The 13,075-nt window shown below is 35.3% G+C and overlaps 2 protein-coding genes across 3 annotated transcripts; one reads left to right on the top strand and one right to left on the bottom strand.

Annotated features, from left to right (window-relative positions):
• Positions 1-1,210: 1,210 nt before the first annotated feature.
• LOC100306677 (uncharacterized) lies at positions 1,211-3,646 on the bottom strand. Of its 2 annotated transcripts, none has more exons than XM_006580874.4 (4): positions 3,035-3,646; positions 1,728-1,790; positions 1,587-1,658; positions 1,211-1,505 (listed from the first exon to the last, which is right to left on the bottom strand). In XM_006580874.4, the coding sequence occupies exons 1-4, from the start codon at positions 3,362-3,364 to the stop codon at positions 1,392-1,394; spliced, it is 579 nt and encodes a 192-aa protein (XP_006580937.1). In that variant the 5' UTR covers positions 3,365-3,646; the 3' UTR covers positions 1,211-1,391.
• Positions 3,647-4,845: 1,199 nt separating this feature from the next.
• Positions 4,846-11,712, top strand: LOC100800656 (photosynthetic NDH subunit of subcomplex B 4, chloroplastic). Its single transcript, XM_003527042.5, has 6 exons — positions 4,846-5,102; positions 5,191-5,235; positions 5,487-5,649; positions 5,749-5,804; positions 5,893-5,964; positions 11,429-11,712. Exons 1-6 carry the CDS (start codon positions 5,004-5,006, stop codon positions 11,543-11,545), a joined length of 552 nt encoding a protein of 183 aa, XP_003527090.1. The 5' UTR covers positions 4,846-5,003; the 3' UTR covers positions 11,546-11,712.
• The last annotated feature ends 1,363 nt before the right edge of the window (positions 11,713-13,075 follow it).

Below are 13,075 nucleotides of genomic sequence, written 5' to 3'. Positions count from 1 at the left end.
GAACTCACCGAATAACTCTCCTTAAAAATGCTCTAAGTTTCTTAAAATTCTTACCAAACACACAATAATTAATATTTTATTAATACTAGCTAATTTCCTAAAAATGACAAAATGCATATTATTCCTTGTACAACTATCGGGAATAGAGACAAAAATGAATTATAGTAATATCCAAGATATTCAACAGATCTTGACATCTCCTCACTTCCTAAAGCTTAATCATTTCTCAACAACAAGATCTCTCTTGGCCTTCCTTCTTATTTTCCAACCATCTAGCTTAAATGTTTTTTTTTTTTGGTGAGCCTAGGGAATCTTTTAGTTTGAAACCAAGATTCTTAAGGAACCAAGATTCTTCTAAGGAGTAAAACTTTTTCAATAAATATTTTTTCATTCCCACGAACCTAAAAAATAAATCTCTAACCACATGTTTAAGAGACAAGATTACCTGTTAATCATGTCATACCATGTTGATAATTAACTTGACTAAATAATTAACTAATTAACTAGTTGGTGAGTGATAAAGTTATCCATTTTGCAACTTTTACAAGTTGACTAAGCTGAAACTAAGATCCAGTGATGTGGATTGTGCAAGAAAGGTGAAATTAGAAGGACGTGACTAAACCTCAGAGACGCAACATTTGGTTTAGGAGCTAGTGGAAAGTGGAAAGCGTGGCCATCAACTGTTGATAGTGTGGTTGGGTGTTGAATGTTGGCAGCTACATATTTTAATTAGCCTTGTAAAGACTAGTAAACTATGTGTTCTACTTGGGCTTCAATTTATAAATAGGATATCCACGGAGTTAGCAACATTTAATTATGAGAGTTGTTGGAAAACCAATTGTTCTTTGTTTATCCTTTCGAATTATTAAAGGGAAAACATGGTTGATATTTGATAAGAGGAATATCAAGCATTAATAAATCATCGAGTCTCATGAATAATTTGGACAAACCATTCTGTCAGAAAATGTTTAAGAAAAAGTTCAAATCCACATCGTCCCAAATTTCAGAGGTCGGTAACTAATCATTCAGCTTCTCAAAAAATTGGCATCATAGTGAAACTTTATTTTAGTTGAAAGTACTTGCATTTGATTTAGAATCGTCATTACTCTATTTAGTGGAGTAACTTTTGGACCATTTGTTGAAATTGATATTGGAGATCACACCATATTTCTTAAGCAGATTGACAGTAGATGAAGGTAGAAATGATGTATTTTGAGACTAAAGTCATGACTGAGATCATATTTATGTTAACAAATTTAAAGGAGATGAGGATCTTGGCCATCAGAGTTGGAACAATAACTAAAGAGTGTGTCTGTAGAATACGTATGGTTTTTCATTTTGTGTCTGTTGAAGTGATCTCTAGCATTACATTTGTAACTAACATGTTCAGGTTAAGAATGTTTCTTTTGTTTCTTGGCCTGCCATTGTTTGATATCAGCATCTATCCTTGCCTTCACCCTTGTATTGAATCCTGGATATGGTTCATATCCAACAAATTGGAGGACCTGCAAAACCCAATAATATCAAATCCACCTTGTTTCAATTGTCAAAGAGGCCAAGTACAAATATACATGACAAACATTTACCTCTAGCAACACGAAGAAAGGAGCCATCAGAAAAGCTTGGGCAAGGTTGTCCAACAGAGCTGGTGCACGTTTCTAACAGAGACAAACAATGGTTAAAACATAATTGGAATATGCATATTAGTAATGGAATAAATCCCTTACCTCAAACACGCCATGACCAATAAACTGTCCAGTCCAACAAAACAACTGAGCAGCCAACACAACCTGAAGATTGTCATCACAAACAAGTTACAATTTTGTTCAATGTACAATATCACATGCTTTTCTTGTCTCTAACAAAAAAGCAGAAGCACGCACATGAAGATCGAAGAATTGATGCTTAATCATGTCAAGATATGGGAAAGTAGTTAACAGTCCTGAAGAGCATTGAACTGAATTTAGAGTATGGTTGGAATAAAGTCAACAAATCTAAGTTTGAATGAATTCATTTCATAAACTGAGTTTGCAAAAGCAACTCTCCCTTTGCTTCCATTTCAAACTGACTTTCAAGGCAAGATTAAGACAAAATCTCAGTTTCCAATCGGAAAACCAAACAAGAAGCCTTTTCAGTTTTACTTTTTGAATGGATGTTGGGGCCTCCCAACTGACAACATATGATTTTCGTTGTTAGCAAACTAGGTCTAGCAATCTGAATCTCATTCTGTGTTCCATTACTTAAAGAGAGATTTTTTTATTTTTTATTTTTGCAATCTGAATCTCTAGCTGATGAAAAAATGAGAAAGAAACATTGAACTGAAATAACTTTCATCAAATGACCCAAATCTTCGTCCATCTATTCCGCAGGTAGAAGAGATGAAATTAATTTTTTTGCACTTCTCAACATATGAATCAAAAAAAGATTAGAACAAAACAAAAGAAAAAAGAACTGAAACCGTGCCTCTTGACTCTAATGTTCCTGCCAAGTTTGCAAGAGTTGGCAACGTGCAAAACCAATTCATAACAACAGAAGCAAAACATTCAAGTATTGAGACCATAAAGTGACGTAAAACAAAACTACAGAAGCATTTACTCACCTGAGCAAACAAGTCAGAGACACTCAGAGTTCAAACACAACACAATCGTCAAAAACATTTGCCAAAGTCCGACAAACATGTAATTATCTGGGCTCCATCCAGACGAAAAAAGCATTTAATTCACAAAGCAAAAAATTCGTACTAAAGAAGACACCTAACAGAAATAAATTCGCACAACAAAACATAACACACAACAGAACCAGTTAAAAAGAGCCACACAAATGACTTCTGATGTCATGTCCAAATAACTTAGTATGTATAAAGTCGTAGGTTCTAATTTCAGTGCCATCATGTTAAATTAAATGAAAAGACTACATTGTACGGATAAAGAAAGAGGTGAATTAGTATGAGTTTTTTTTATCAATAAAGGCTAATCTTTTAAAACATTAGTTTTTGTTAGCAGAGAAGATGGAATCCGAAAATTGGTATTAGTACCTTCCAGCTGAGCGTCCAGGCGAGGGAATTAGCGATGAAGCTGGAAGTGAGCCAGCAGAAGAAGGTGAGGAAGGCGGCGAGGGAGCCGGCCTTGTAATCCAAGGCGACGTAGAAGAGGGCGTAGAAGAGGGTGGAGAAGAAGCCCCAGTTGAGGACCAACACCGTGGGAAGGAACCCTACGGTGGTCAAGAGGGGTGGGGTGAAGTATAGGATCATTTGGCCCGTGAAGAGGATAGGCCACACGAAGAGCGTGTGGATCGCCACGTTCATGGGGTTGCTGTGGTACGCGCCGTAGAACGCGAAGTGCTTCTCCAGATCCAACAAACCCATTGTTGTTCCTGATTTTTTTGGACCAGACGAAATGGAACAAGGCAAAATAAATGGTTTTGGGTTTTGGGATTTATTAACTGGTGTTTTTCTTTTGTTCTGTTATGGGATCAACAACTTAGATGATTGGAGTGTGAAATGATGCGTTGGAGAAGATTGGATTGGTGGTTGGTGGCGCAATGTGTTTCTTCACGGGCGTGTGAGAAGATGCCGTTGCTGATATGGGCACACACGTAAAAACAAGTTGAATTAAGATAAGCGTACAGATACAGCATACGTAGAGATAAGACAACAACAAACAATGACATATAATTTTGTATTTATTATTTTGTTTAATTTGTAATTTTTGTTCATCTATTTTAAAGCCATTTTTAGTCATTTTGTTTTTTTTTTAAAAACACTGTAATTTTGGTAATGTTTTATTTTTTTTGTTTTAGTCTGATTGAACTATAAACCTATTATATTCATTTAAGGTATTATTAAAAAAGTATTTAATTAATTAAAATTTAATATTAAATAAAAGAAATCAATTGAGGATTAAAAAAATTGTAAATTTTTTGAAAAAGGAAGACTAGATCTCTATTTTTTATATAAGGAGACTATCATCGTGTAGATTGAATAAAATAAGAGGCCAAATAACCTATTTTGATTTTGAACTATCATTTTTTGTGGATTTGTTAGAGGGTATATATGTGCACATACTATTATAGCTTATAGGTACTTAATTTGAAATGCTATACTTAAGTTGTTGTGGTTGTCATTAAGTTTGATGTGTTTTAGAAACGAGAAATTATCTGATTTTGAATTTGCAATAGATGACATGTGGTGGATCATATATAAAGCTTTGAGATTTAAGAGGCACAAGAAATATTATTAGGGTCCTGGGGTCAAAGGAAGAAGGAAAAAGAGGAGGAAGGAGAAGGAAGATGAAGAAAAAAAAAACTCACATTTTATAGCGGTTTTTAACAATCAATATCTTTATTTCATTAATGGTATTAACTTTAGTAAATGAAATGATCATTTTGAATCAATTTAAAAAATCAAAGTACCAAAATGAACTTTTTAAAATATAAGGGATCAAATTGAACCAAAAAAATAAGATAAAAGATTAAATAGGTCATTTGGCACAATAAAATTACTAAAAAGTTATGACTAATTAAGAATTAAATTGAAAGACAATGGTCAAAGTTATGGTCGATCTAGATTTTTTCAAAAAAAAAAATATTGAAAATTAAATTAGTGGATAATATCACAAGTTGGTCGTTAAGTTAATGTTTCATTCAAAGTAGTAGTTGTGGCATTTTCTTTTAAAAAAAATAAGCAAGCAGAAGTAAACGTGGGATTTAGATTAACAAATTTGGATAGTGAAATGTTTCAACACTGAACAAAGATTACTCAACGTTAATTTTTGGCTTGTAAAGCTGAAAAAATGCGCAAGGATGTGATGTTTATAAACGAGGACATGAGGGTCAATTTGATGAATTGTTTAGAAGAATTCCACCCAGATACAATTTATTGGAATTATGTGCTTGAAGTTGAAGGGTAGTTCTTCGTTGTACTCTTATCCACTCTATCGCATATATGTAAGGACCAGCGTAGCAACCGCACTTTCCAGCAATATTGCACCTTTTTGCCCATAGCCATGGCTGAATCAATTTTAGGTTTCACCCTTTTCAAATCACACACTCTTAGTTCATGTCTACAAACAAAAAAGTTTCAAGTGAACCATTCTTCAAGATTGGTAAAATGGTTTTTCGATATATCCATTTCATCTCATGCTAGTAATTCAAAGATGGAAAAAAAAATGAAGGTGTTTCTTTCTTTTGCAGCCAAAGCAGCATTCAAAGTCTACCCTTTTCAACAGACCGTGGCAGGTATGTATAGTTCATATTGAAAGTGGAAGCCAGGTTTATAGAGTGTTTTTGGTACAGTGGAATGGAATTGGATGAGAGTGAATTAAGATGAAATTTTAAATTAAAATAAAGTGTAAAATCGTAGTCTCACCTCGTTTTAGTGTTCATTTTACTCCTTTAGTTCCTTTTCACTTCAAACAAACAAGAGCTTAGTATAAGGCTTAAACCTTGATTGATAGCATATTGCATTATTATGCGTATTTGTAAACAAGGTCTTAGAGGGCAAGAGCGAAAAAAGAGGATCTTTGTGCAAAGTGAATGGCTTGCCAGATTGGCCACTGATGGCAATTATAGTAGAGCAAATGGAGGGGCAAAGAGATTTGATCACTGAGAAAACAGTTTCCCATCTTAGTGATCGGGCAATAAAGAATGTTTGTAAGTCTCAATGTTCAAACTCTGTTCCTTTAATTTCCTTTTTTTTTTTTGAACTAGAGATGTTAATTTGATTACTTTTTGGTACCTTTTCTGTGGCAGACTCTTGGTACATAATGTTCACCGTTTGGGGGTGCTTATTCTTTGGTGCCATGAAGGTAATTAAGGGACTTCTCATTTTATTCATGTTTAGCAATTGTGTGTGAATATTTTAATTTATTTATTTTTTGGTTTGATATGATCTAGGATCCATATTACGACTCTGAAACATATAGGGGAGATGGAGGAGATGGAACTGGCAACTGGATTTATGAAAAGGTATTATTTTTTTGTCTTATCATTCTTGCATGTTAGAACCCGAGGAAAGGTAGAGCTAAAAAATAAGAATATATGAAATGTACTATTGAGAAGTTATTCCAATTACAAAATGTATTGAGTCTATTTATAAGCAATAGTAACTATGCATATTTACAAGGTTAACCAGTAAACCTCTTGGTTACCGAATAAAGGTATTGAATTACCCTTTTAACACCCTCCCCCCCCCCCCTATAATTCAAAAGCTCTAGACTTATACAACATTGAACACTGCTAAAAAAACATCAGAAACACACAATGTTCAACATCTTTCTCAGCATCAAAAACCTCTCAGTCTTCAATCCTTTGGTCAAAATATCAACCACTTGAACTTCTGTTGGACAATGATGCAAACCTATCCTTCCTCTGCACACTTGATCCCTGAGAAAATGAAACTTAGTCTCTATATGTTTGCTTCTCCCATGGCTCACAGGATTCTTGGCCAAATCTATGGCAAATTTATTGCCAATTTGCAGCCTAATTTTCTCAAAATTGTCACACTTCAACTCAACTAGTAAGGACAATAGCCAGAGACCTTGACACGATGCATTGCAATCAGCTACATACTCAGCCTCACAGGTTGACAAAGCAACAACATTTTGCTTCCTCGAGCTCCAGGATATTGGAGCACCTGATAACAAGAACACAAAACCAGAAGTGCTTCTTCTATCTACTTTATCTCCACACCAGAAGTGCTTCTTCTGTATAGCCCACGAGATGTAGATCACCCTTCTCTTTCTGATTTGGAAACAAAATACCACAATTTTCTGTCCCCTTTAGGTACCTCATGATCCTCTTGGCTGTTGCTAGATGAGATTGCTTTGGACGAGTCATAAATCTGCTAATCACTCCAACACCTTAAGAAATCTCTGGTCTACTGTGACAAATGAACCTCAAACACCCAACAATTTGTCTATACAAAGTTGCATGTACATTTTGTTCACTTTTTGAGTTGTCAATCTTCAAATTGGCCTCTACTGGAACTGCTACTGAGCTGCAGTTTTACATGTGAAACCTCCTCAAAGTTTTAGTGATGTATTTCCTCTTATGCATTATAATGCCTCTGCTAGTCTTCATGAACTCAATGCCCAGGAAGTAAGAAAGTTCTCCAAGGTCAGTCATCTCAAATTCTGACCCTAATTGTGTCTTCAAGTTCTTAATTTCCCTCGTGTTGCTTCCTGTAATTACCAAGTCATCTACATAAAGGCATAGCAGCAGAGCTTCATCATTCTTGAGAAATTTCACATAGACACCATGCTCTACAATGCATCTCTTGAATCCACTATCAGTTAGGAATGAGTCAATTCTCTTATTCCATGCTCTAGGTGCTTGTTTGAGTCCATAGAGTGCTTTCTTCAACTTCAGCACTTTATCTTCTTGTCCTGTAGTCTCAAACCCAAGAGGTTGTTGTACATATACTTCTTCTTCTTCTAGGGGTCCATTTAGGAAGGCAGACTTTACATCCATTTGGCATAGTTTCCACCATTTCCAACTTGCCAAAGCAACTATCAACCTTACAGTCTCAAACCTAGTCACTGGTGCAAAGACTTCTTTGTAATCATAGTCTTCTTTCTGCATAAATCCCTTTGCCACTAGCTTGGCTTTGTGTTTAGCAATACTTCCATCTGGTTTGAGCTTGTTCTTGAAAACCTATTTGACCTTTGTAGCTGTTTTGCCATTTGGTAGACTAGTCATCTCCCATGTCTTGTTCCTCTTTATGGCTTTCAACTCTTCTCTCATAGCTTCTAACCATACTTCCTTTTTAATTGCTTCTTGGAAGGTGACAGGTTCTGCTTTTCCCATTAGTGCTAGATGAACCAATTCATCATCATCATCTATTGCACTATCAGGAAACATCTCATAGTCTTCTAGTCTTGTTGGAAAGCTTCTAGTCCTTGTGGATCTTCTTCCCTCTACTTCTTGAACTGCACTTGTAGATTTAGCTTGAACTTCACCTGTAACATCATCAGGTTCTAGTTCACTCAATGTTTGTGTTGATCTGCATCATTGGCTTCTTGCTTGGATCATGCTTGTCCTTCATCCATGTGTTCAACTCATCAAATTGCACATCCCTATTGAAAACTATTTGATTCGTTCTTGGATTTAAGAGTTTGTATGACCCTGTGGGATTATGGCCAACAAAGATCATGTATTCACTCTTGTCATCCAATTTATTCCTTGTTTGATCAGGAATATGTATGTAACATGTTGAGCCAAAAACTCTCATATGCTTCATAAATGGTGTTTTCCTTGACCATACAGCTTCTAGTACTTGATTTTTAAGTTGTTGTGTGGGGCACCTATTCAGTACATATGTTGTTGTGACAACTGCTTCTCCCCATAGGGCTTTAGGTAGGTTTTTTCCTCTCAACATGCTCCTCACCATGTTCATGATGGTCCTGTTTCTTCTCTCAACCACACCATTGTGTTGTGGTGTGTAGGGAGTTGTTACTTCATGTAGGATGCCTTTGTCTGTGCAAAAGGCTTCGATTTCTCTAGAGTTGAACTCTCCTCCTCCATCTATTCTAAGGATCTTCAACTTCTTCCCTGATTGTTTTTCAGTCATGGCTGTGAATTTCTTCAGGTTCTCAAATACTTCACTCTTAACCTTGAGTAAGTATGTCCAAATTTTCCTGCTAAATTCATCAACAAAAGACACAAAGAGCCTACTCCCACCTTAAGAGGGAACCTCAAATGGTCCATAAATATCATAGTACACTACATGTAGTAAATCATTGGCTCTAGTGGATGTGTAGTTGCTAAAGGATGCTCTTGTTTGTTTGTTAATCATGCAATGGTCACAAATATATTTGAAGATTCTAAATTGTGGCAAACCAGTCACCATATCTTTTGCATGTAGAAGGTTTAAATCTTTGAAATTGAGATGTCCATACCTCATGTGCCAAAGCCAAGACTCATCTGATTTGGTTTTTGCATTTAGGCACTAAGAATCAAATGCTTCTAGCTTCACTTGGAAGGTCCTGTTCTCTGAGATTTTGGCCTTCAGTATTTTCTTCTGCATTCTGTCAAAGATCTCCATTGTGCCATCATGGAGGTTCATGTTGAATCCTTTCTACAGTAACTGACCAATGCTTAGCAGATTGTTCTTCATTGTGGGAACATACAAAACCTATGTTATTAAGGCCTGACCTCCATCTTTCCTTTGGATAAGCACATCACCAGTTCCTTCTGCTTCAATAACTCTATTGTCTGCGAATTTGACCTTGCTTTTCTTCTTCATATCAAAATTCACCAACCACTCTTTATGTCCAGTCATATGATTGGAGCATCCTGAGTCAAGATACCAAGTATCATCGTTTCCAGTCTTTGTATTTGTTGTCTTCATCAATAACAAGGTGTTGTCTTCTACATCAAGATCTTCACCTTTTGCCAAGTTTGCTTCTGGATCTTGTCTCCCCTTGGACTGATTCTGAGTTGGTGACTGGCATTCTGCAGAGAAATGTCCAATTTTACCATAATTGAAGCATTTAAGCCTCTTTCTATCAAATCTTTTCTTTCCTCCTCTATACTACTTGTACCTTCCTCTACCATTGGACGATTCAGGTTGTTCTGAGTTATGTTTTTCAGGTTCTTGCTGTTGAGGAGCCTTTCCAGCATTTGATCTTGGATCTCTACCCCTACCTCGAGTTTTGTTGTAGCTTCTACCACTGCTTCCTCCTCTTCTGTGAGTTTGTGCTTGCAACGCCTGCTCTGTGTGCCTCTCAGTGGTTCTTTCATTGAGTCGTTGCTCATGGGCTTCAAGGGATCCTTAAAGTTCTTTGATCTTCAGAGACTCTATCTTTTCGGATTCCTCCATCACTACAACGATATGATCGAATCTTGGGGTAAGAGTTCGCGATATTTTTTCAACAACCGTGGATTCTGTGATCATTTCGCCACACGATTTCATCGAATTCATCAGCTTGATAGTTCGATTGAAGAAATTTGCAAATCTTTTTTGTATCCTCCATTTGCATTAGCTCGTACTGACGCCTCATGGTTTGCAACCTTACTTTCTTCAATTGATTTGCACTGGTATTTCCCTTTTCTAGAATGTCCCATGCTTCTTTGGAAGTTGCAGCTCCTGCAATCTTCTCAAAATGGTGAATATCCACACACTGGTGAAGAAGGCACATTGCCTTGCAATCTCTCATCTTGTTCTCCTTGTGGATAGCTTTCTACGCCTTCGTGGCCCCTTTAGGAAGGCTTGGGTAGCATTCTTCCACGATGTCCATGACATCTTGATAGTCGAGGATCGCCTTCATCTGGATGCACCATCTTTCTCAATTGTTGCCATCGAGGATGGGGAGGACAATGACAAAGCTTCCAGTGTTAAGAGTCATTCTTGCAACAGAGTCTCCCTGGAATTCCTTGCTCTGATACCAAATGTTAGAACCCGAGGAAAGATAAAGCTAAAAAATAGGAATATATGAAATTATTATTGAAAAGTTATTCCTATTACAACATGTATTGAATTACCCTTTTAATATTACACTTATAACCTCAAACAGGGGAGTGCAAACCAAACCCCAAAGCAAAAAGCACTAGAATAATGCTACATACCAAAAAGTAACAAATTTAATTAAAATATATTAATAGTGCACCGTTCTTTATTTTAACTATCTCATTTAATCATAAATTATCGTAGTATGATAAAGTTATTAATTTTTATAATTATTACTTGAAAGTTATATTTAATTTTTAAATAATTAGTAGTATAAAAATCTTTACATAAAAAAGTAAACTAAAAATATATTAGACAAAAGTACATGAATGTGATGGTTTGCACTTATATGGGAAGATATTTTATTCCATTACGTCCCTTGAATGATCAAGCATGCCCTGCCTCCACTGTTAGGTTTGAATTCGTGGAGTTTTATGCTTCTCACTTTGGAACTAGATACCATCATTGTTATATATATGTAAAGTTTAATTTATGTAATTATTATTATAAAAATTAAAAAAATATTACACTGTAATTACATTCTAATTAAATTCACATATGTAACTTCCTCTTCATACTCCAGCCAAGAGGCTTTATAGTTTCAAACCATTCAGTACGGTGAAAAATTACGGTATCCACATTTATATTTGGGTAAGTTTATTCAGAAATATTTTTAAGAAAAAAATGTGATAAAATTTTATATAAGTTTATTTTTTCTTCAAATTTTATTTTCATAAATATACTTTTGAATAAGCTTACCCAATGTATTAAGATCAGAAGGGGCCAAACTATTAGCTAAATTGGAACTTAATTACCATTTACAATATCAAAGTTTCTATATAAATATGCAGTACTTAAATATGACAGCAATATATATAGGATATGCTGTATGCCACATTCTAAAAGCAAAATAGCACCTTCCTGTAGAGTAGAGTCCAGAAAGAAAAACATTGAAATTTGAGTATTATTATGGCTATGATGCAGCAAGATGCTATGGAAGCAGAAGCCAGAGAAGCTCTGTGGCGGGAGGAGTTGATTGAGGAGATAGAACAAAAGGTTGAAGGGTTGAGAGAACTTGAAGAAGCTGGCAAGAAGAACTAGTCAACTGATTCATACCTTTGCTTCCACCCATTGACCAAGCGATTCTCTGTTATTGTATATACAAAGAGTAATTTCTTATGCTTCAAAATGCAATGCTGAACCACAGATAGTACTTCGAATTAATATCTATGGGGTCGCAATATAAATCAATGGGTGGATTTTAATCCTATTGTTATTTGAATACTTTATTCAAGGATAACCAATTTAACTAGTAATTACTAGGCAACTTCATAAATAATTAATTGGCCGGGATTTATTATATACTTAAAAAACACAGTTATGCAAGATAATGCAGAAATGATAGGGAAAGCCTAAACTAGGATGAGGGTGCAAATTTAATATTCAATCGTTTCACAACTTTGACTTTTTTTAAAAATAAAATATGCTTCATGTAGTACAAGTATTTTTTTGTCCTGTCATCACGAGTATTATAAGTGTATTGAACTAGATATGAATCTCGTTCAGTGGTGGTCTTCAGCACGGTCGAGATGGATAACCGCCCAGGACCCCAGTTTAAGAGGAGCACCAAACTTTTTCTTATTTTGTCTATATGCATATTAAAATAAAGAATTATATAGTTTTAAAATTATATAAAATTATCATGAAAAATTCTCAACAAATATTTATGAAGAAAGGGGTATGTTGTTTGCTGAAATTCATATCATTAATTCCATTCCACCAAAGAGATGGACATGTTTGTTGTTTATGAAGAAAAAATAAAAATGGAGAGAATTATCAGACAGAAACAGAGATATGGATAAATTAGGGAGAAAATAGAAGAAAAAAAGACATATAATTAAAAAGGAGTGGTAAAAATAACAAGGTTAAATGACTTATTCAATTATTTATCTTTTTTTTTATTCAGTTTAGACCTTTATCTTTTAGAAAGTTTATTTTGATTTTTTATCTTTTAAAATTAGTTCAAAATGATCATTTTATCTATTGGATTATGGTTAGAGGTGTTGGGCTTGATGAAGGTGACACATTGGCTTGAAGGTTGCAAATCTAAACTGTTTTGGCCAGATCTAGGTAACTAAGGTTGATAGTAGTAGTGCACGCGATGTAATGGTTTGGATGGCGCTTGGGGTCGCTTATGTTTGAGTGACTATAGTGGTTGTTGGGTGCATGTTAACATTTTGAAAAGAAATGGTGGCGATGATGATAGTGGTGTTTGGCTTAGTTGCATGGATCAAAAGATTGTGGTGGTTGGGTGTACAGTGGTTGTGGATGGTGGTGGTGTTGGGTGACTGTGGTAAGGAGGGAGGAGGGAAAAGGAAGAAGTTTATACTTTGTGGTGATTTTTAGTAGTTAATATTTTATCTTATTAACACTGTCAATATATAAAAGAAGATAAAGGACCAACTAAATAGGTCGATCATTTGACCAAATAACAATTGCCAACAATTGACTATCCATCTTAAAGCTTCTCTATCACCCCGCCATCCACCGAGTGCTGCTAGGTGCACCCAATAGTTTTGCTGGTGCACCCAGCAATTAGTGTGAAAAGGCAAAAATGCCCTTCATTAATTT

The sequence above is a fragment of the Glycine max genome, chromosome 6 (assembly GCF_000004515.6).
Source record: "Glycine max cultivar Williams 82 chromosome 6, Glycine_max_v4.0, whole genome shotgun sequence".
In the NCBI taxonomy this organism is placed as follows: domain Eukaryota; kingdom Viridiplantae; phylum Streptophyta; class Magnoliopsida; order Fabales; family Fabaceae; genus Glycine; species Glycine max.
This window is presented reverse-complemented; position numbering and strand designations above follow the sequence as displayed.